General features: G+C 35.8%; 1 protein-coding gene across 1 annotated transcript in view; it reads right to left on the bottom strand.

Moving 5' to 3' along the window:
- The window catches only part of LOC149780916 (Golgi apparatus protein 1-like), a 220,331-nt gene that overhangs the window by 143,827 nt on the left and 55,431 nt on the right, over positions 1–21,073 (bottom strand). The window contains exon 6 of the mRNA XM_089938010.1: positions 11,230–11,407. Within this exon, the coding sequence (XP_089794136.1) occupies positions 11,230–11,407 (178 nt within the window). The remainder of the gene's footprint in view (positions 1–11,229; positions 11,408–21,073) is intronic.

The raw sequence follows: 21,073 nt of genomic DNA, 5'->3' as shown, positions 1-21,073 counted from the left end.
AATTTTAAGGTGGGTTTTGGGGTCCTCGAGAGGCAGCTCCTGGTGCAACTTATGATCATAAAAAAAACAAAATTAAACATTGGATAAACTAATAACCTTACCAAAAATGTTCAACTTGACTTACAATTCCACATTATTTATTATCACGTGAATTTGTTCTCCAATACTATTGATGCTGAAGTTATTTCATGTGCACATCAGTGTTCACATCGTAATTAAGTCACAATAATTTGTCAATTTTTGCAGCAAATATATTATACTTCTCTCTTTTCATAACAAATCTGTAAAATAAACACCAAAATATATCAATTATATACAAATAATCCCATACATTCGCTTGTCTTTTTCTCCACTGGACACAACCTGTTGATATTCCAGTTGAGCTCTTTTTGCGACTTTGGCAAATATTTTTTTAGCTTTCCTTTTTGACTGATGTTTTTGGATCAATGTGCAATCATTTCTTTTCCTTCTCAATGAAAGCCTTTTTCAAGCTGGTGCTTGTATTGGCAACATGCAGTGCGCATATTCTGACAGCTACATCTGTTCTCTCATGGATAAAATCTTTCTTCTTATAGTAATTAATTGCACTTTTTCCAGATGCCTTCTGAGCTTCAATTATTCTGTATGCAGCTTCTATTGTAGGTGCTGTTCCAAACTCTTACAACCACAATTACCATAATTCAGAGCTTTCTTGCAGAGGTCACAAAATGCCAGTCCTCTAGTGACCAGTTTTCTTATAAACAGAGCAACTAAAATTCTGTCAACTTTTCGCTCTAGCCATTCTGATTTCAATACATTTGTAAACCTTTATCTAAACATTTTATGTCATGGTCCCTCTCAACAACTCGGGAAGAAATGTTTTGCAAGCATGCTTCTTTTTTCCACTGCCATCAGTTTTCGTTACACTTTAAAGATTCTTAGATGAAAGTAAACTTTGTACCAAACAGAATACTCTTTACAAGAGTCGTGTGCTAACTAATATATGGAACAGATGATTTACAAGGGTCATTGCGTAATGGGACCAGAAAGAACATTTTTTAAAAACCAGTTCAGAGATGATATAAAAAACAGACTTTACCAAGATCTGATTCAAGTCATGAGAAAAGCAGAATTCTGCTTCAAAATGGAGAAAAATCATGTCTGCTAAATCATGATGTGGAATGCTTGAAATCCAACTCATTCAATCGCTCAAGGAAAATTCAATATAAAGATATGCAGCTGAGTGACAAGGGCCACAACTTTCCAAAACAGCGCAGATGAGACAAAGCCTAGAAAAATACATCTGGGTCTAATAAACAATGTTCACATCAAATTTCATCAGTATTCTTACAAACCTGCACCAGAAATATGCTGAATAGTTCTTTAGCTATACTGAATGCAAGCAGCACTCCAAGTTTCCATGTGAAGACAAATATTTACTTGATAAAGGGGATAATTTGTCCAAAATGGAGTACATGAGACTAAAGAAATAAAGGCACATACAAATCAATATGATGAAGTTTATACCAAACTGCATCTGAACATGCAAAATGGTAATTAAACTCTGCAGTTACAAGCAACATTGCATGTGAAGATATGCGGTTAGTTGCCAAGATGTCAATAAAATTTCTCACACCCAACCGTTTCTTCAAAAAACAAGATTTAAACAAACAATTGAAACATTGTAAAAAATGTGCCCAAGATGCAGACCAGTACTCTCATGTAATGCTATTTTTAGGATGTGATTCAGAGCAATACTAATATGCAAACATATACACGCAAACTCATTAACAAACACAAGTGCCATTTTCTTCCTGAGACTTTCACAGATTTTAGTCTAGACACAACAGCAACACACAATTTTAAAACTTGTTGTTTGAGAGATACTAATCATCAGCCTGACTGATACTGTTTACTATTATAACAAAACAATCAAAGGTGGGACCTATATATGGAGTTCATACAAAAGCAAGCTGGAAGTAAAACTGTCAACAAGTGTAACACATAGGATTCACTCCATCCTAATACCAGAAACTTTGATCATGAAAACTATGTGCACAAGCTTCTTTCCGATTGAAACATTAATGGTTCAGTTGATCATGTATCATGTGTAACTGGTTATGGAATTTAATAGTTGTCTCAGCCCATTCTGGCAATGGTTTTAACTATTCAAAAAATGCAAATGATGAGACAGAAAGGCATGTTTAGATCAGGCTCCGATTATGGTGAACTTTTCTTGAGTTAATGCTGGTAACATCCCTTTCAAGAATACAATTCTATCCAAAAATCTATATAAAACATATTTAGATCTATAAGACAACATATGTGCCAAATTATATCATATGTTGAATAGTTCCCTGAGCCACAGTACAGTTCATGTGATTCTTTTCAATTCCATATGCTTAGCAGGTGGGTGGGGGGTAGAGAGTGTGGACAGGATTAAGAAAAAAACATGGAAAATATCTCTGCACACTATGTTTTCTCACTGAGCTGGATATGATGACCACTGCAGAGTGTATGCAGTCTCGATAAAATAGACTTGGTTTACTGTTTATGACCCCTGCAAGCATGCTCCAGAGTGGTTCACGAGAGAGAGAGAGAGAAAGATAGGTGCCAAGATTTATCTACATCTTCATCTCTTTGAAGAACAATCTTTTCTTGATACTGAAAAAACATATCATTCAGCTAACTATAATCATTAGCTAGTTCTTATGAATATAATGTATGATCCATAATGCCAAATCAAATTTTAGATCAAATTCATGGACTTTGTTGAAAAGTTAACTGTGGGTGCTTATGCCCCAAATTTGGCTCCATGAGTGATGCCCTGATGGGGGCTCTGAGAGCAAAACCCCTGATGCTTACAACTCTTTTGTGGGTTTGTTTTCTGTGCTATTTATATTGAGAAAAATGTAACCATGGATAAGTGAAAAGTGTTCATATTACTGAATGAGTCTTTTGCTGAACCATACTGTATGCAGTAACCCACTGAGTTTTTTACTGTTAGATTCTCATTAAAGAAAATTCAGCAATAGAAAGAAGAATGTGTGAACTAATCAAAACAGCTAGCAATTTATCTGTTTATTCTCTTTCATTCCTCGCATTAGTCAGATTGCCCAAGGAAAAATTATTTGTTATGAGGAGAGAAAGACAGCTCAAAATAAGATCAGCTGTTTAAAATGCACACTGCCTTTGTTCCGAACTACTTACATTACAAGAATGTAATTTGACCTTTGGTTATTAACAATGAGACCTACATCACTTGATCATTTGGCACTCTTTCTATAAACTACCTTATATCAAAATTAATTCTTGCCTTTTACAATTCAAATGTTGAACATATTACACTGGACAACAAATTTTTACAAAAGTCATGTTACTGAAATAAAATTAGTCAATTCTTATCAATTTTTATGTGCTGAACACGAATATGACAGTCAAATTGCAAAATTGGCTCTAGTTTTTTTGTAATCTGCAAGAAATTAATGTTTACATAACGAAATGCATTCCAATAGTAAAAGGTCAACTGTAATAGCCTACCTATAAAAAATCAAGTCATTGACTACATCTTAGATTTCTTCGCCTGTCTCTTGTACAGCTGTTCGGGAGCATCTCTGAGGAGTGTCCAGCAGTAGTCAGCCAGCATTGTAGTGGACCATTTTCCCTGATATCTTTGTTCCATTGTTGCGATATCTTGATGAAAACGTTCGCCGTGTTCATCACTAACAATACCACAGTTGCTAGGAAAGAAATCCAAATGGGAATGAAGGAAGTGAATCTTTAGAGACATATTGCAGCCAAGTTTCTTATACTTCATCAACATGTCTTCTACTAGTTCCTTACAGTTTTCTGCCCTAACATTTCCGAGGAAGTTTGTAGAAACTAGGCGAAAAGCATTCCATGCTTGTTTCGCGTCACCTTCCAGCAAGTTGTTGAACCGGTCATCTTTGAAAAGCTCTCGAATCTGAGGACCCACAAAAACTCCCTCTTTAATCTTTGCTTCGCTGAGTCGAGGGAATTTTTCATGCAGGTATCGGAATGCTGGCAAAGTCCGGTCAATGGCTTTCACGAAGTTCTTCATCAAACCTAGTTTGATGTGAAGGGGTGGTAGCAAGATTTTCTGAGCCTCAACCAGAGCTGGGTGTTGGATATTCTTCTCTCCAATGGCTACATTCTGCCTGTGAGTCCATTCCTTCCTCATGTAGTGCATTTCCCTTGCTCGGCTATCCCACTCGCATAAGAAACACATGTATTTTGTATATCCTTGCTGCAGTCCCATTAAAAGGGCAACTACCTTCAAATCACCACAGAGGTGCCAGCTGTACTTGTTATACTCAATGGAATTCAGTAGCTGCCTTAAGTTATCGTATGTCTCTTTCATGTGGACAGCATACGCTACTGGAATAGATGGAAGAATGTTTCCATTGTGCAAAAGCACAGCCTTGAGACTCAGTTTCGAAGAGTCCACAAATAGTCTCCATTCTTGTGGGTCATGAGTGATTTTTAAAGCATTCATGAGGCCCTCAATATCGGAACAGAATATCAGATTACTTTCCTTTCTGAAGAAAGGCTCCAATTGCTGGTGGCGCTTTCGATATGCAGTAATTGTGACATCTTCTTCTAGAAGATTCCATTGTTGGAGTCTTGATCCTAGCAATTCTGCCTTGTTCTTTTATAAGTCCAAATCACGAATCAGGTCATTTAGTTCTTCCTGTGTTATTCTGTGTGGGGTTGATGATGCACCACAGTGAAAATCTGGATCACTGCATGCTGATGGACCAGGAGAAGAACAGGTCGACTCACCTTTGTCTTCGTCAGATGAATCAAGAGAATATTCTGCTGGAGGTTCTGGAATAGGAAGTCCCTCACCATGTGGAACTGGTCTCAATGCAGACGGAATGTTTGGGTAGACTATTCTCGACTTCTTTCGCTTCGTTATTCCGCCGGAAAGAGGAGGAACCAAGCAGAAGTAACAATCATTTAGGTGGTTGCTTGGCTCTCTCCACACCATTGGGACTGCAAACGGCATTGATGACCTTTTGCAATTCAACCACTGTGAAAGCTGTGTTGTACATGTAGCACAGCATATATGCGGAGCCCAAGGCTTGTCTTGGTCACCAACCTTGCATCCGAAGTAAAGATGATATGCCTTCTTCACTTGAGAATTGATACTTTTCTTCTGGTTGGCAAATGTCACTTCCCCACAAATATAGCAAAAATTGTCCGCGGTATTAACACACTTTCGAGGCATTACTGTTCTTTATTGTACGTAAATGGATAAAATAATAAGTTTTATGTAACAGTAGCTTGAACTGTCTCGCACAACGTCTAAAATATTTTAAATGCTGAACCTATCTGATTGGGCTTTATATAGTACACTGCTTACGTCAGCTTCAGCAGCCGCCTGGCATTAGTATAATAGGCCTACACATGTATAGTACACTGCTGACGTCAACTTACTTCAGCAGCCGCATGGCATTAGTATTGCATTGCATCAGAAAATGATGCAATCAACTGTGGATGATGTGAGCATGATGGTATTATGCAATGTTACATCATTATTCCGGATGTTGCTGCAGTCCTACTGGAGAAATTTACACAGTGAAACATAGAAAATGAGGTATATGAATATCTTCAAAACGAGAGCCAATACAAATTTTTCACGGTTATATTCGTGTTCGGCACACCAAAATACTACAGATTAGGGCCTTTTCAAGTCAGTAATGATTTCACTGTTGACCAGTGTTACCAACAGAAATTACAAGCAACTCATCCATAAAATATCTCAAACCTGAAATAAATATATTACTCCAACATGCACATTTTCTAACACTGATGATTGTGTAATCCAAATCCTGCAACACCCCCCTGGGAACCATATTTAGTAGTTTATGAAACAATCCATTTTTCAATTATTTTTCAATTATGCTTCCAACAGTATGTACTGTACATCTAAACATCAAAAGGCTGAACCCTTCCTATCAGCATGTCAACAATGTATAGCTCTACCACATCATATCATCACCATTTTGACACAGTTATGATGACATTCTTTGGCAATTCCATGTACTCTGGTGAAATTAAATATGCATATCTTTATGACAGTACAAACCTCCCTAAAATCATAAAAGCATTATTCAAATTAATCCTGTTCACAACCAAACCCATCTGTTGTATCTTCTCTTTAGTATATGATCTCTGCAATCACTGCACATACTCAAATTACTCATGTATATATTTATAATTGGTTATGATCCATCTACTTTATACAGTAGGCAAATATTGAATGTTACAGTGCTATTATGACATGGTTTTTAATAAACTTCTAGGTTTTCTACTGAATCTCCAAATACTGCATCATTATGAAATATACATTAAGATGTTTTTTTATAAAAAAAATTTTGTATGGAAACAAAAAGTTAAATCATTTAGCTCAGTCCTCCATTACTCAAGATGTGATACTTTACATACTTTCTGTGATGATGTTTGCAATAAATACTGAAGAAACCAAACCATACAACTTTATACATGGAAAGTGATATGTATTTAAAATGCTTTCTCCCCAGTCAAGTAGACAGATAAAATATAAACAATTTTGTTGTGTTTCTCTTTTAGATTTTTCTGTGCAATCATCTGAAATATATGCATGAACAATTTAAACAAATTACTGTATTAAGCAATGTAATTAACCATTAAAATATGCACTCAACAGGATACAAAATAGAGTCAGCTGTTTTTAAGGTTTTAAACTTTCTAAATATCTTTGTACCCATAATCATGTCAGAGCATCAAAGATATATCTCGGTTACATGCACCATTAGAAAATATAGTTTCATAAATTTTTATGCTGTTCTGCATCAGGCAGTAACTTTGATTTTCTTATTAAATGAGATTTCACAAAAGTGCTTCATCTACTGGTCATTAATTTGTCATTAATTTGTCATAGTTTACCTTTTATTTCCACACTATTTCCACACATTTTCAATTATTGAAATTACAAACACTAGTTCAACAAAAGTCAGGACAGTTCCTACCTGATAATTCATGTGCATCAGTGTTTCAAACAAAATATTAACTGTTAACTGAAAGTGTCAGAAAACCTTGCATCTTAAAACTAAAAGAATCTCAGTTTGTGAAAAACAAATCTGAACTGATAAATGCATTTGATGTTCTCATCTTATCTTGTAAAACTGGTCTCGAGCATTATAACAAAAGCTAAAATATAATTACTTCTTTTCCCAATTGGAGACCAATTGTTTAACTTAATTTTATAAAAGTGTAATTAACTTGATTAAAATCTTAACTCGGTTCCCTTTTTCTAAAATCCAGAACAAGTGTACTTGTTTCAAGTTATATGCCATCCATCCATCTTTCTCTTCCAGCCAACAACTCCCCCGCCACATATCGTCATAAGTGTTACGTATATCTGATTTAACATATATATATTTATTCACTGGAGATATTTTTCCAGAAAAGTGGTTGACCTGAAAAAGTGATGTTGGTAAATACTGTAGGTCTTGTCATACTTGTGAAATGGTAGTAAAACCAAATCAGAAAATTCCCAAGACTCATCTACAACCTATTCCTGCATTTGACAAACCATTTAGTGGAATTATTGTAGATCGTGTTGGTCCCTTACCTAAGACCAAGTCAGGTAACCCTAAAGTTTTTTACTTAATTTGGCCTTCCTAAGTCTGTACAGTCTGATCAAGGCTCAAATTTCATGTCTGGAATTTTACAGCATGTTATGTATGAATTAGGCATTCAACGATTTAATATCTTCTGCCTATCACTCTGAGAGTCAAGGTGCATTAGAAAAATTCCATCAGACTTTAAAAAACATGATTCGATCATATTGTTTTGAAACGGGTAAAGACTGGGATGAAGGCATTCATTTACTACTCTTAAGACTGGGATGAAGGCATTCATTTACTACTCTTAAGGAATCAATCCAAAATGAAGTTAAGATATGATAAAAACTCTTAAGGAAAGGAGTTTTCAGCCTGGTGATAAAGAGTCCTGGCTCTCTTGCCAATACCACAAAATCCTCTTCAGACCAAGTATTATGGTCCCTACACAGATGACAGGAAAATAAATCATTTAAATCACTAACACTCCTGGGAGGCGTAAACAAAAACAACTCTGTCACATTAACAAGCTAAAAGGGTATATTGAAAGAGATAGCCAAGTTAAACATGCAATTAATTTTGTTGTACCTGTCCCACTCAGTGACTATTTAAGTGAAGGAATATCATCAGATTCTACTGACACTGGGGTGACAAATCTTTGGAATTCAGAAATTATGAAAGATCTGGACCAGAAACTTTCACATTTGCAAGAGCAAGAAAGAAATGAACTTAAACAGTTATTATTTGAATATGAGCACTTATTTCCAAATGTTCCTACAAGGACAAACAAAATTTTCCATGACAATGAAATTATAAATTCCAAACCTGTCAAACAACACCCATACAGGATGAACCCTCTCAAACAGAAATACTTGAAAGAGGAAATTCAATATTTGCTGGAGAATGATTTTATAGAGCCCAGTAAAAGTGACTGGAGTTCACCACGCATGCTTGTTCCAAAACCAGATAAAACTTTCTGTATGTATACTGATTATAGGAAGGGGAATAGTGTGACAAAAACAGATTCATTCCCATTACCAAGAATCAATGATTGTATTGATAAGATTGGGAATTCCAAGTATGTCACCAAATTTGACATTCTGAAAGGATTTTGGCAGATTCCACTAACGGAAAGAGCAAAGGAAATTTTGGCATTCATGACTCCACATGGACTTTACCAATATAAAGTAATGCCGTTTGGGATGAAAGGCTCGCCAAATACATTTCAATGCCTCATGAATATGATTACCTCTGGTCTAGACAACTGTAATGCTTACATCGATGATCTCATCATCTACAACGACACCTGGAAAGAACATTTAGCAACGATTCGGAAATTCTTAAACTCACAGATGCATGTTTGACAATTAATTTATCTAAAAGTGAGTTCTCCGTGCTAGTGTTACCTTTTTGGGACACATCATGGGACATGGACAAGTTAAACCTAAGGTCAAGGCTATCTCTGAATTTCACATGCCTGTTAATAAAAAGCAACTGATGCGATTTTTGGGTATGGCCGGATACTATCGAATATTTTGTTACAATTTTTCTAACATTGCTGAACCCCTGACAAATTTATTGAGTAAGAAATAAAAATTCCTTTGGAATGAAAAATGTCAGGAGGCCTTTCATAAGTTGAAAGCCATACTTAAATGCACGCCAGTTCTTACAGCTCCAAATTTCAGCCAATCTTTTAAACTATCTGTTGATGCAAGTGATGTTAGGGTTGGAGCAGTTATGATTCAAGATGAATAGTGGTACTGATCATCCAGTGTGCTATTTTTCCAAGAAATTAAATAAGCACCAAAGGAATTATTCAACAATCGAAAAGGAATGTTTGGCGTTGATATTGGCATTACAACATTTTGAGGTTTACCTAAGTTCAGCTCCTTCCTCGATTAAAGTATATAGTGACCACAATTCCTTAATTTCATCAGCAGGATGAAAAATAAAATTCAAAGACTACTATGGTTGAGTTTGTTGTTACAGGAATATAATCTTGACATCAGGCACATCAAGGGAAAAGATAATTTAATAGCAGATGCACTTTCCAGTGTAAAGAAATGTATTATTTCATATACACTGTTTGTAATCCATAAGAGTACTTCTGATTTTCTTTTTTTTTTTTATGGGGGAAGGTGTTGCGTATATCTGATTTAATATATATATATATATATAATTTGTTTGTCAGTTTTAATTTTTTTTCATTTTTTTTACATGCTATGGTAGCGTAAATTTATTCACTGGAGATTATATTTTTCCAGAAAGTTGGCTGACCTGAATCATTCTATTCATAAACAACAGGTGATGGCCTAGATGCTGACCTTGATTCAAAATTAGTAAACACAGTTCTATTTTATTTTAAAATGGATGGTTGTTGTCAAGGTCATGATGGGGCTTTGGGTTTAAGATGAAAACGTTTTTATTGCTTTGAGAAAATTACTGGTCTAATCAAGGCCATATTCTGTGTATGTGATAAAAACATGATCACGTGACACACACACACACACACACACACACCCCACCCCGATTTCAAAACTTGGGGAATTTCGAAACTGCGTCTTATGATACAATATAACCTTTGTTTTAGTGAGAGAGATCTCAGTTTTGGGCTTTTCACACTGATGTCAAGTTAATTTGTTGTAGCCAAATTTTAAGTTAATTATCTTCAGATCATATGGATTTCAAAAGGATTAATTCTTTATTCTCTGGAAATATTTTGAGGAGTGCTCACATAGAAATTTTGGAAAAACACTGCTTACAAATTTAATTTGGATTTTTCAACACCAGAGTGCCACTATTTGTTTTTCGATAAGGAACTGTTGATAAGAACAGCACTGACTACAGCATATGTCATAGTCATCCATCTTGGATTTTCCATCAGGATTCGAACTTGAAATTATTAGAACATTTATTACTAGAACTTTTGCAATTTAATTTGTGGATTATTCTTAGATTATTTTTGGATTTGATTCTTGAAACTGTTAAGTTCTTCTCCTTTTTTCATTTTTACTGAATTTTCCAGGAAAATAAATTATTTGTCAAATTTTAAAAAGATTGTTGTTTTCACTCTGTGTTATTGTTTATTTGAGCCTAAACACATAACAATAAGCAAATACAGCTTTAAGTTTTAAGTTACTTAAATTTAGGCAAGTTCTTAGCAGCTACTGGTCAATGTTGCAACTCAATGGTTCAAAATAGACACTGTTGAATGAAAATGTTTCTTATTGTCACAAAACCAAACACTAAAAAATTATGACATTAGTTCATGAAAAAACAAATTAGAGAAGTGCATGTCCATTAAGTTCTGATATTATTGTGTAAAACTGATTTATAGTGGTGTTTAAAGCAAACCCAAATTAAATGTAACAAGTTATAATGGTCCTGATTCACAATTAAAATTAATAATATTTTATTTTCTAAATCTCACAACAAAAGTACTTTTTAACAGTTAAATCTGATCACACCCCCACACCCCAGTAGCGTTCAGAAAGGAAGGACGTAAAATTATTTAAATCAGGCTTCAAGCATATCATGGGAATTGTTATTAACAGTGACTGTGTGCTATGTCAGTTTATGACAGGTATAAGAATTAGATTGGAAAAAGTCCAATGAAAATTACCTTTCTTCATTGCATTCTCAAGACAAAGAAGGGCAGTCGACCGCCTGACAGCTTCATCATTATGGTTGATGAAGCAGTGGTGTCTGTCGATATCAGGTTTACAGGCAACAAAAAATGTCTTGTCTACTTTCACATCCTCTGCTATCATCTGTTGCCTCAGTACAAGCTTCTCTCGACACTGGATAAAGAATGAGGAAAATGCTTGAGTTGTATTATTTTTCCGTCTTAGTATTTTTGTAGCAATCTGAACTGCATTTATAAATTTAGAAAGTAATGAACAATTACACAGCTCACCCCTATAAAGCTTTCATTATTCTGCAGCACTTGTAGATATTATCATGCATAAAATAAATTCAGCATAAAGTGATCTTGAAAACAAAATGCTGGATCTTGACATTTTTAGAACTTAACTTTCGATCAGCACTATATAGCCAATGATGTACCAATAAACAACATGCATGCACATTTACACACACACATGGTATATCTATAAATTGTGTTTTATCATTCATGATTATTGTTTGTAAGGGTTATTTAATTATTATTTTAAATACTAACTTCCTTTAAGAATGAGTTTGTACTCTTAAATGTCATTGTAGTAATCATGTAAAAATTCATTCATAAGTTCCAAGGTTGAATCCATGTCTATATCACATGAGGTGAATGGAGATCATGGGTTTTTCTAAACAGACCAAGTTGACCTAATGCTTGATTGGTTAATAAAGAGCACATAATCATGTGTACTAGTTTAGATCACTGAATAACGAATATACATCTTACATATCTATTTCATTTTAGCATACTGTACAACAGAAGTAATACTTAAAATGAAGCATTCTTACTAGGATCACCAGTCCTGGAAGAGTTTTACTATAAGGAATTCATGTATTTAATTTAATCATTCATAGGAATTAGTGTTCGAAATATTTAGATTAATAGGAATAATAACAGAATAGAATTACTTTGAATCCATTTTACACATAACTGCCAACCCCAAAGTACAAGCCTTTTCCACACCTTGTCTTTTTAGTTATTATTTATTCCAATGCACCATCGTCCATTAACGATCTGAATTATGTGTGACTGGTTGTTTTTACTGAACTAAAAATTTTCACAATCAGCATTAGAATGTGGTAAAAATAAGTCATAACATAAAATAAGTCATACTAATGTTTTCATTCTAGCACAAGAGTAATCTTTTGCAATTTTACTGTCTGGAAATCATGAGCATCATTAGCAACTTAAAGGAGAAGGTTGCTTTCTAAAAGAAATTTAGTAAAACGAACTTCCAATCTAATTACAACAAGGTTCTCTCTGGTATTTACAAACGTAAGTTAAGGCTGTGCTGTTGATAATGAAGCAGCAAGCTGACAATTATTAGCTTTCTCATGCCATTTTATGTAATTGGCACCCCCATGCCCAATAATGAAATCACAATTGCACAATTTTCACAATGCAAAGTTTTCTCCTTTACTAGATGGTTTCATAAATTTAAACAGTTCTGTTTTCTTGTCTTTGCTGAAGAAAATTCTGAATCTTCTGCTTTCCTTTTCAACATGACAAAGATTATATACAGTGACAGTGGCACATACTTTTGCAATCCAATATGGTGGTTATAGACTGGCATGATAGCCTTGATTCGAATGATGTTGTTGTTGTAGGGTTTAACGCCATTTTTCAGCACACAATAGGCTATACATGGCGGATGAAGAACCCGGGAAATCCACGGAAAAAACCACAGACCCTCGAGAAGCTACTGGCAAGCTTTCTCACATACCCACATTGGCTGAATCCGACACTTGAACCCACGCAAACAGAGTTGAGATGGCAATGGAGAGCGCTTTAGACCACTCTGCCACTCAGGGCCCCCTGATTTGAATGAAACAGTCATAGTTTAGAACTCTATATCCCTATATACATGCAATACATTTACTCTAAGAATGGAACGGGTGCCTGTTCTAAACAGAAAATTACAAGAAAAGTTTTAATTAATTAAAAAAAAAACAAAAACAGATATTTAACACAGAAACAAACACCCATATTCAGTGCAAAATAAAGGGCAAATATGAAAAAAATGGGATGCTAGGGAGCCATGTTGTTGTTGTTGTTGTTGTGGGGTTTAACGCCATTTTTCAGCACACGATAGGCTATGCATGGCGGCCAGTATTAATGGTGGAGGAAGAACCCGGCAAAACCCCGGAAAGAACCACCAACCCACGAGAAGCTACTTGCATGCTTTCTCACATATCCACATTTGGACTTGAACCCATGCAGACAGAGGTGAGATGGCAGTTATCCGTAACGGAGAGCACTTTAGACCATTCGGCCACTCGGGGCCCCGGGAGCCATGTTAAGGTCATTTGGATTTATAGCTATGAATTTATTTGAAGATAAATTACATCCTGGTGATTCTTCTGTACCACTGATACATCAGTACATTATTTAACATCATTTGGAATACCATTGGAACTCATTCGGATTACTTTATAGAACTATTCAGGACTTCAAGATTTCATTCACCAAACTTTAAGTTATTTATACGTTTTCACTTTGTACTTCAGTGAAATAAATTATATCCTCAATTACAAAAAACTTGTTGGTTTTGCTCTTCATTGTTACTTTTTTAAGACCATAATCATTCATTAATTCACACATACACACACACACATATACATACAGCATGCATGCCTGCCTTGAGTGAGCATCAAAGACATAAAACAATCAAAAGAACATTCTTTTCTATCATATCAATGAACAGGTACAACAGAGAATAGATAAAAACAATGATTTTGTTTACATTATTCTTTGTTTTAAATTGTTATTCTTGAAATCTGCTTTACAAGCTAACACCTGCAACCCCTAACAAGACTCTCTCAAGAATAGTCATTTTTCCACAACTAATACCAATTTTTGTTATTGGCATTGTTGGGATTATTGACCAATGAATTTCAGTGGCATTATTTTCTTATCAGACTTTCCATGATTGTGAGATTTTACCCAAATGCAAGCCATCCAAAAAGTTTTGTTCAAGGAACTAGCTAGAACAAGAATTGTTATTCTTCATAGTTCTTCTTTGAGTCACAATGACCTTGAGGTCTGACCATTCAGCCCCAAGATCAATATGCTTCTTCCACACCTTAACAGCAAGTCATCCACCAACTTTAGTCAGCCAATGGTCTAGAATTAAAATAATTATGGAAAAACTAAATTCTCCTTGCAGTCGGTGACCTGACCTCTCAAGTCCAGAATCAAAGGGTATCTTTCTTATCCAAAGTTCAAGTCATGCACAGACTTTAGTAAAAATATATCTTTCAGAACTGAATTGTTTGTTTAGAAACCTATTTTATTTATTTATCAGCCAGTGACCTTGACTACTGCCTTCTGATCCCAACATCAGTAGGGCTTCTGCCTTACTAAAACCAGGGGCAAGTCAACCTCAAACATTTGATCAGATCTGTCTTGCAAGATTATCTTTTTGCTCAAAGATAATTTTTCTCCTTTCAGTCACGATTCCAACTCTTGACCTTTTCACCCTGAAATCTACAGAATTCTACAGTTTGGTAATGCCCAAAGGTGGATGGTGAAACCTTTGTGCAGAAATACAATAATGAACAGATGAATGGTTGGCCATATCATGGATGGACAACAGATTAACATAATATGTTCTGACATATGATGTGAATCAGAGGTTTCGGCAATCCTTAATCATGCAAATCTGATGCAGTAATTTTATCTGGGATACAGAAAATCACTTAGGCAGGAGTCCTGTGTACGTATGTAAAAGGTAGGTGGCAAAATTCAAGGACTTGCCAGACTTGCTTTAGCCATCTTCTGAGTGGGAAATGTGTTCATCAATTAGCTGTGCTGATATTTACAATGACCAAAATAAGTAGCTGACAAACCCCCAGATCAGCACGTTGCCATTATAAGAGTACATCAGAAGGACATGATGCAATAGCTGGGTGGTAAGTTCAAAAACTGACTGGCTGCTGGTAGGGAAAATGTGCTGATATTTACTGTGATTGAATTTAGAGGCAGAAAGACCGAGAGATGTACATGTGGTTATTTATAACACTACATCAAATAAACAACTTTAGTTTTCATAATTGTGTTCATTCCTGAGTGTACATGTAACCTAGAAATCAAAACATATTGAGACTTAGATAAAATCAGACCTGCCAACACATAAGAGACATTCTCAGTCAGTCAAAATTTTTCATTAAGTTAGAGAAATTTTCAGTAAGGTGTAAAAACTATTATGTACTGGCAACAAGTAAAATTTTAATAACCATTACACTTTACATCCATGTTGTAACTTACAATATATATAGTTATTGATGTGACTGGTACATGGGACTTTTGCACTTTCTAAGAAACTTCTGGTCAAATTCCAATCTCTCTCCTTCACTTTCATGACTTAGTATTGCTTCCAAGGTATCAACTGACATAGATGATAAATAATAATAATAATGAGGACTTTGTATAGTGCCTAATCTTTAGAAGTTCTAAGCGCTTTACAACATTAGACAACACCTATAAGATAAAAAACATAATAATATTATTACAAAAACAAACACCATGAAATTAGAAAAACATTAAAAAATAAAAAATATGCTGAGAATATTTCAGATAGGAAACATTATTAGGTTTTTAAGTTTGTTCTTGCAGTCGAAATAAGTGAGTTTTGAGAGCCCTCTTGAATGTGATCACTGTGTCTTTGTGTCTAAGTTCAGTGGGCAATTCATTCCACGTTGCTGGGCCTTGGTATGCAAAAGAACGCTGTCCATATGACTTTGTTTTCATAGTGGGAATAATGAGTATACGATTGTCAGAAGAGAAGCGTTAAGTATCTTGCTGGTGTGTACACATGGGTGAAATCGGATAGGTATGTTGGACTAGAGTCCGACAGTGAAATGTAGCACAGAGAACAAATTTTTTGTTTGATTCTGGATCAAATGGATAGCCAGTGTAGGGTACAGAGCAGTGGGTATGTGTGCTCTGATCAGAGTACTCTAAGTATGATCCGAGCAGCTGTGTTTTGAACCTTTTAAAGTTTCTGTAGTAGATATTGAAATGAACCAGACAGAATTGAGTTACAATAGTCCAGTCTTGAAAGTACTAATGAATACACAAGTCTTTTAGTGGCATCAACTGAAAGATATTTGCAAACTGAGCTGATGCGTCTCAGCTCAAGATATGTAGCCTTGCATATGTTCATGACATGTTGGTGCAATGTGAGAGTACTGTCCAGAGTAACACCTAGGTTTCAGACTGATTGTGTGAATTTAATGTTGGCATTGCTGATATTTATTGTTTGAGGTAAAGGATATGAATGAGAAAGTCTTTGTGATGTGATCAGAATGGCCTCAGTTTTATCATCATTCATCTGCAGCTTGTTCCATGTCATCCATTATTTCACATCAGAAATGCACCTCTCTACTCCTTGGATGGTAGCATCAACTTCAGTTGGGTGGCTAGATTTGTATATTTGGGTGCCATCAGCGTACAATTGGTGAGACACTGGATGATGATCTCTGATACTTGAGAGTGACTGAGTGTACAGAATGAAGAGAACAGGTCCAAGAACAGACCCCTGTGGAACACCACAACATAGATCAACTGGGCTGGAGTGTATTCCATTTGCAGATACAATTTGTGTCCTGTTGACCAAGTAGGACTTGAACCACAGTAAGGCTGTATCATAAATGCCAAATACATGCTGGAGACAGTGAAGTAATATATCATGGTCTATTGTGTCAAATGCTGCAGACAAATCAAGAAGGGTGAAGACTGTAATCTTTCCGTTATCCAAAGCTGAGAGAATGTCATTAACTACTTTAAGAAGAGTAGTTTCAGTACTGTGGCAAGGGCGATATGCAGATTGTACATTGCTAAAAAAGACTGTTTGAATTTAGATGAGATACAATATGGGATTGAACAACCTTTTCTAAGATTTTTTTATATGAATGGGAGATTTGAAACTGGGCGGTAGTTCTTTAAATCATTATGATCTAGTGTTGGTTTCTTCAGCAGAGGCTTTACAATGGCAGTTTTGAAAAATGATGGGAATTCCCCGGATGAGAGAGAGGTATTAATATCAGTTAGTGAAGGCAATACTGGATCTAAGCACTCAAGCAGCAGTGATGTTGGAATTGGATCAAGTTCACATGACTCTGGTGCATTCTTCATCAGGATTGTACGTACAAAATCCATAGAGACAGGTTCAAATGCTGCTAATGGTTGCCTCTCAAATTCTGTATCCCAACTGTATGGTGACGACGAGTCAATTGAAATTGTGGTGTCAAGCTTATCTCTAATGGTTTGTACTTTGTCATAGAAGAAATTTGCAAACATGTCTGGAAGGTCGACTGGAGAGAAGGTAGTTGGAAGTGGTGTAGATTTGTTCCTTGACATTAGCTTGTTAGTAATCTCGAAGAGCTCTTTGCAGCTGGAACTTTCCATGATCTTAGTAGTGCAGTGGGCTGATTTCGCTGCATGGACTATATCTGTGACATTCTTCTTAGCGACTTCATAGATTTGCTTATGAATAGTGAGTCTGGTGGAAAGCCAGAGCCTCTCAGCTTTATGGCGGTCTCTTTTAGCAGCGCGAAGCAGGTCCCTAACACTGCTATACCATGGAGAACACTTTTGAATTGATACTCTGCACTTGATCTGGATTTTGAGTGGTTTTTGCAACAAATGAGAATATCCTCTCACAACCTGCATTTGAATGAGGAAATATAAGTACATTCTTCGTGATGCTGGACAACAATTTTTAATTGAACTGGCCATTAGCATCCTTGAGTTTACTAATAAGATCCCATTGCTTGTCAACTCGTTTAGTGTTTAAGATCTCAGGATTCAATTCATCTACTTGGTAATTCAAAAACTCTGCTTCCAAGTTGTCTTGCCAGTTGGTTTCTTTGGGTTTCATGCATATAAACCTTGATGGGAAATACATCACACTGCTAAAATCACTCATCATCCTTTTTGACACAACAGCAACTGCACTGTGTTTCAGAAGTTCATTATTCAAGGGAAACTGCTTAACACATTAACCCCTAGCGACGACAACGGGGCAGGAGGTAGTAGCCTACTGCCGAGCTCTGTAGTGTCATGGTCATGCATGATACACTAAAGTGGATGGTATTATAGAAAGGTAGACAGATGTAGCTCTACAATGATACCAAATAATCTGGAATATCTAGCTGCACTACAAAATACAAATAAAAAACCTCATTTTTTGGACCAGACTTTTTTCTGCCCAAAATGCGCTCGTGGTCGGAATCCTATTTTGTGTCCGGATTTTAGACTTTTTGGTCTCAGATCTAAGGCAAACTGGTATGAACTGCAAACAGACAGATGAGCCTTTGCAAAAAGTAGGATAAGATGGGCATTTGGAATAAAGAGTGGTCTCAATACAAAAATAATGGCTCTGTTTGGCACAACAAAAAAAAACCTCCAACTTTTACCCTTTTGCTCATGCGCAAGTCAAATAGCCAATGAAAAACGATGTTTCTAATACAACTAGGCAGTATGTTATTGAAAGCTGACCAGGGATTTGGTGTTTTCAGGTCTATTCAGAAATAGCTTTCAAAATGTGTTTCCTACTTGATTTTCAGGCAAAAATGACCAAAAGCTCCCGGGGTTAATGTGTTAACAATGTATCACAAACAGTTGTGTAATAGTCTCTTAAAACTTTATAGAACTGACAAAGGCTACTTTCATATAACTTACTTTCAGTCAAGTATTTTTTAGTTTCTGAACCTACTATAAGCTTATCATCTAACTTTTGTTTCTTACAGTCATGATAATCGATATCAGTAAGATCCTTGGCTTGTGAAATTTCTGTAGCCTTTACAAACCTGATAAGCAATTGCTTTAATAATTCAAGTATGTTTTTTCTAAGTTTGTGGATCATAGGCTCCTCCTGTTGAATGATTAAGTTGTACTTGTTAAATAATGGAATTATGTGGTCTAGTAATAAGCAATAAATATTCGCCCTCCAGGACTGCAAAGCCTTACACACACTCATAGCCTTTTCCTCTCTGTAACTGATATTTTTACTGTCGTTCCGGTCATTTCTAGCCAATGGTGTCTGACATCTAGACTGAGCCTTTTTATCTGATTTCTTTGATTTAGCTTTCTCTAAGGAACATATCTTGGGTTTCATTTTCTCAGTCTTTCCTGCTGAGGCAGACTTGAGGGTAGAACTAGCCTGACTTCTAGATTTATCACAGCTCAAAGCTTTACTGCATGTGCCTGCACTGTCGTTGTTTCCTTCTTTGTTGCTAGATATATGTGAAACTTTATCCTTGAACTAGACATTCTCTTACATCCTACTTTTGGCTTTAGCTCTTTTGACTTTAACCTCTTGCTTCTTGGTTTCTTTACCAAAATATATTGTAAGGGTTCCCACTGTTCCAACAGTCTCTTTATACCTTCACCAAGAGACAACCATCTTGTTACACAATGCTTCAATATTTTTCTCTGTTCTTTCCCATAAAGAGGCTGAAGATCTTTTAGTTCCATTTGTCTATTCACACCTTTATCCAAATAATATGAAATGTCTACTAATAAGTCATCAAAATTAATAGGCAGCACATCAACCCCCTGTTTAGCTGCTAAATGTATCAAATGGCATGAACATCCGCTCAGATACACTGAGGGATTCACCTTAGTTATATATCCAAATACACCTTTACTGCAACATGTCATCACTGAAGCATTATCTGATTCAAAGGCAATACAGCTTTCTAACATATGTTTCTCTTTTTCAAATCATCATCCAATAATGTGAAAATATTTTCCTCAGTAGAGGCTCCATCACATGTTGGAACTAACAAAAGTGCTTCAGTTACAACCTCGTCTGTGTTATCAAAATATCTGACAACTGCGTACAGCTTCTCAGAATCATTGCTACCATCTGTTGCTATACTGAATGGTTGGGATGAAATATTATTAACGCATTGTTAACAACACCTAAGGCAATTGACTTGCACTGTTGTAATACAATAGCAGTAGCTTTTGTTCTGCCACACTGATAACTATTTGCTACTGACGATTTGGGAAACATGCACTTGAATAGTTTAGAAGCATGGTCAGATGCAGCAATTGCAACATTATGCTCAACCAAAAATTTTGTAAAATATACTTCGGCCTTAATGACCTCCAATTCAGTTTCTGGCACTGCAGTTCCAAATCCCACAAAGGTCAGCAACTTACAACTTGATTTGATTGCAACGTATTCTGTATGTTTTTTGGAATTCACATGGCGGCAACAGTCATCTCGCCCACTGTGGGAAATGTTGAAGTCAACATGACATAACGTGCAATAAATGTAATGGACACCTTTTTTACACTTTTCTAAGCATGACCAGGTATCTGAGTAATCTGTTTTATACTTTTACAACCACTGTTTCAGCTTTTAATGAGGCTGGTTGTCCTCTCCACCTCTGATGCATTTTCGTTTTGAAAACATTTTCAGACGACCAGATGACAAAACGAAAAACGAAGTCTAGATCAGATGTGCGCTTTTCACAAACAAAATAGGCAGGTTTAAAGCATCTGAGGTACCAGTCTGGTTCACAACCAAAACCCACTCAGTCTAAGATGAAACTCCGAATCCAAACACGGAGTCTAAAACGAAAATCCGGATCCGAAACAAACCAGTACAAAAAATATCAAGAACAGAAAAAATTATCATATTTCCATATTTTTTGCTATCGTTCCATAAGTCTGTAATTTTAGTGTTTTTTTGTAAAATCGTAAGAGTGGGCAGGTCTGTAAAATGCCATTTGCAAATTTGGATAAGTATTTGGGGTTAAACGGCAAACTGACGAAG

This window comes from Sinohyriopsis cumingii, chromosome 16 (genome assembly GCF_028554795.1).
Source record: "Sinohyriopsis cumingii isolate HCF-2022 chromosome 16, ASM2855479v2, whole genome shotgun sequence".
Lineage (NCBI taxonomy): Eukaryota > Metazoa > Mollusca > Bivalvia > Unionida > Unionidae > Sinohyriopsis > Sinohyriopsis cumingii.
The sequence above is the reverse complement of the archived record's forward strand: the minus strand, read 5'-3'. Positions and strand labels throughout refer to the sequence as shown.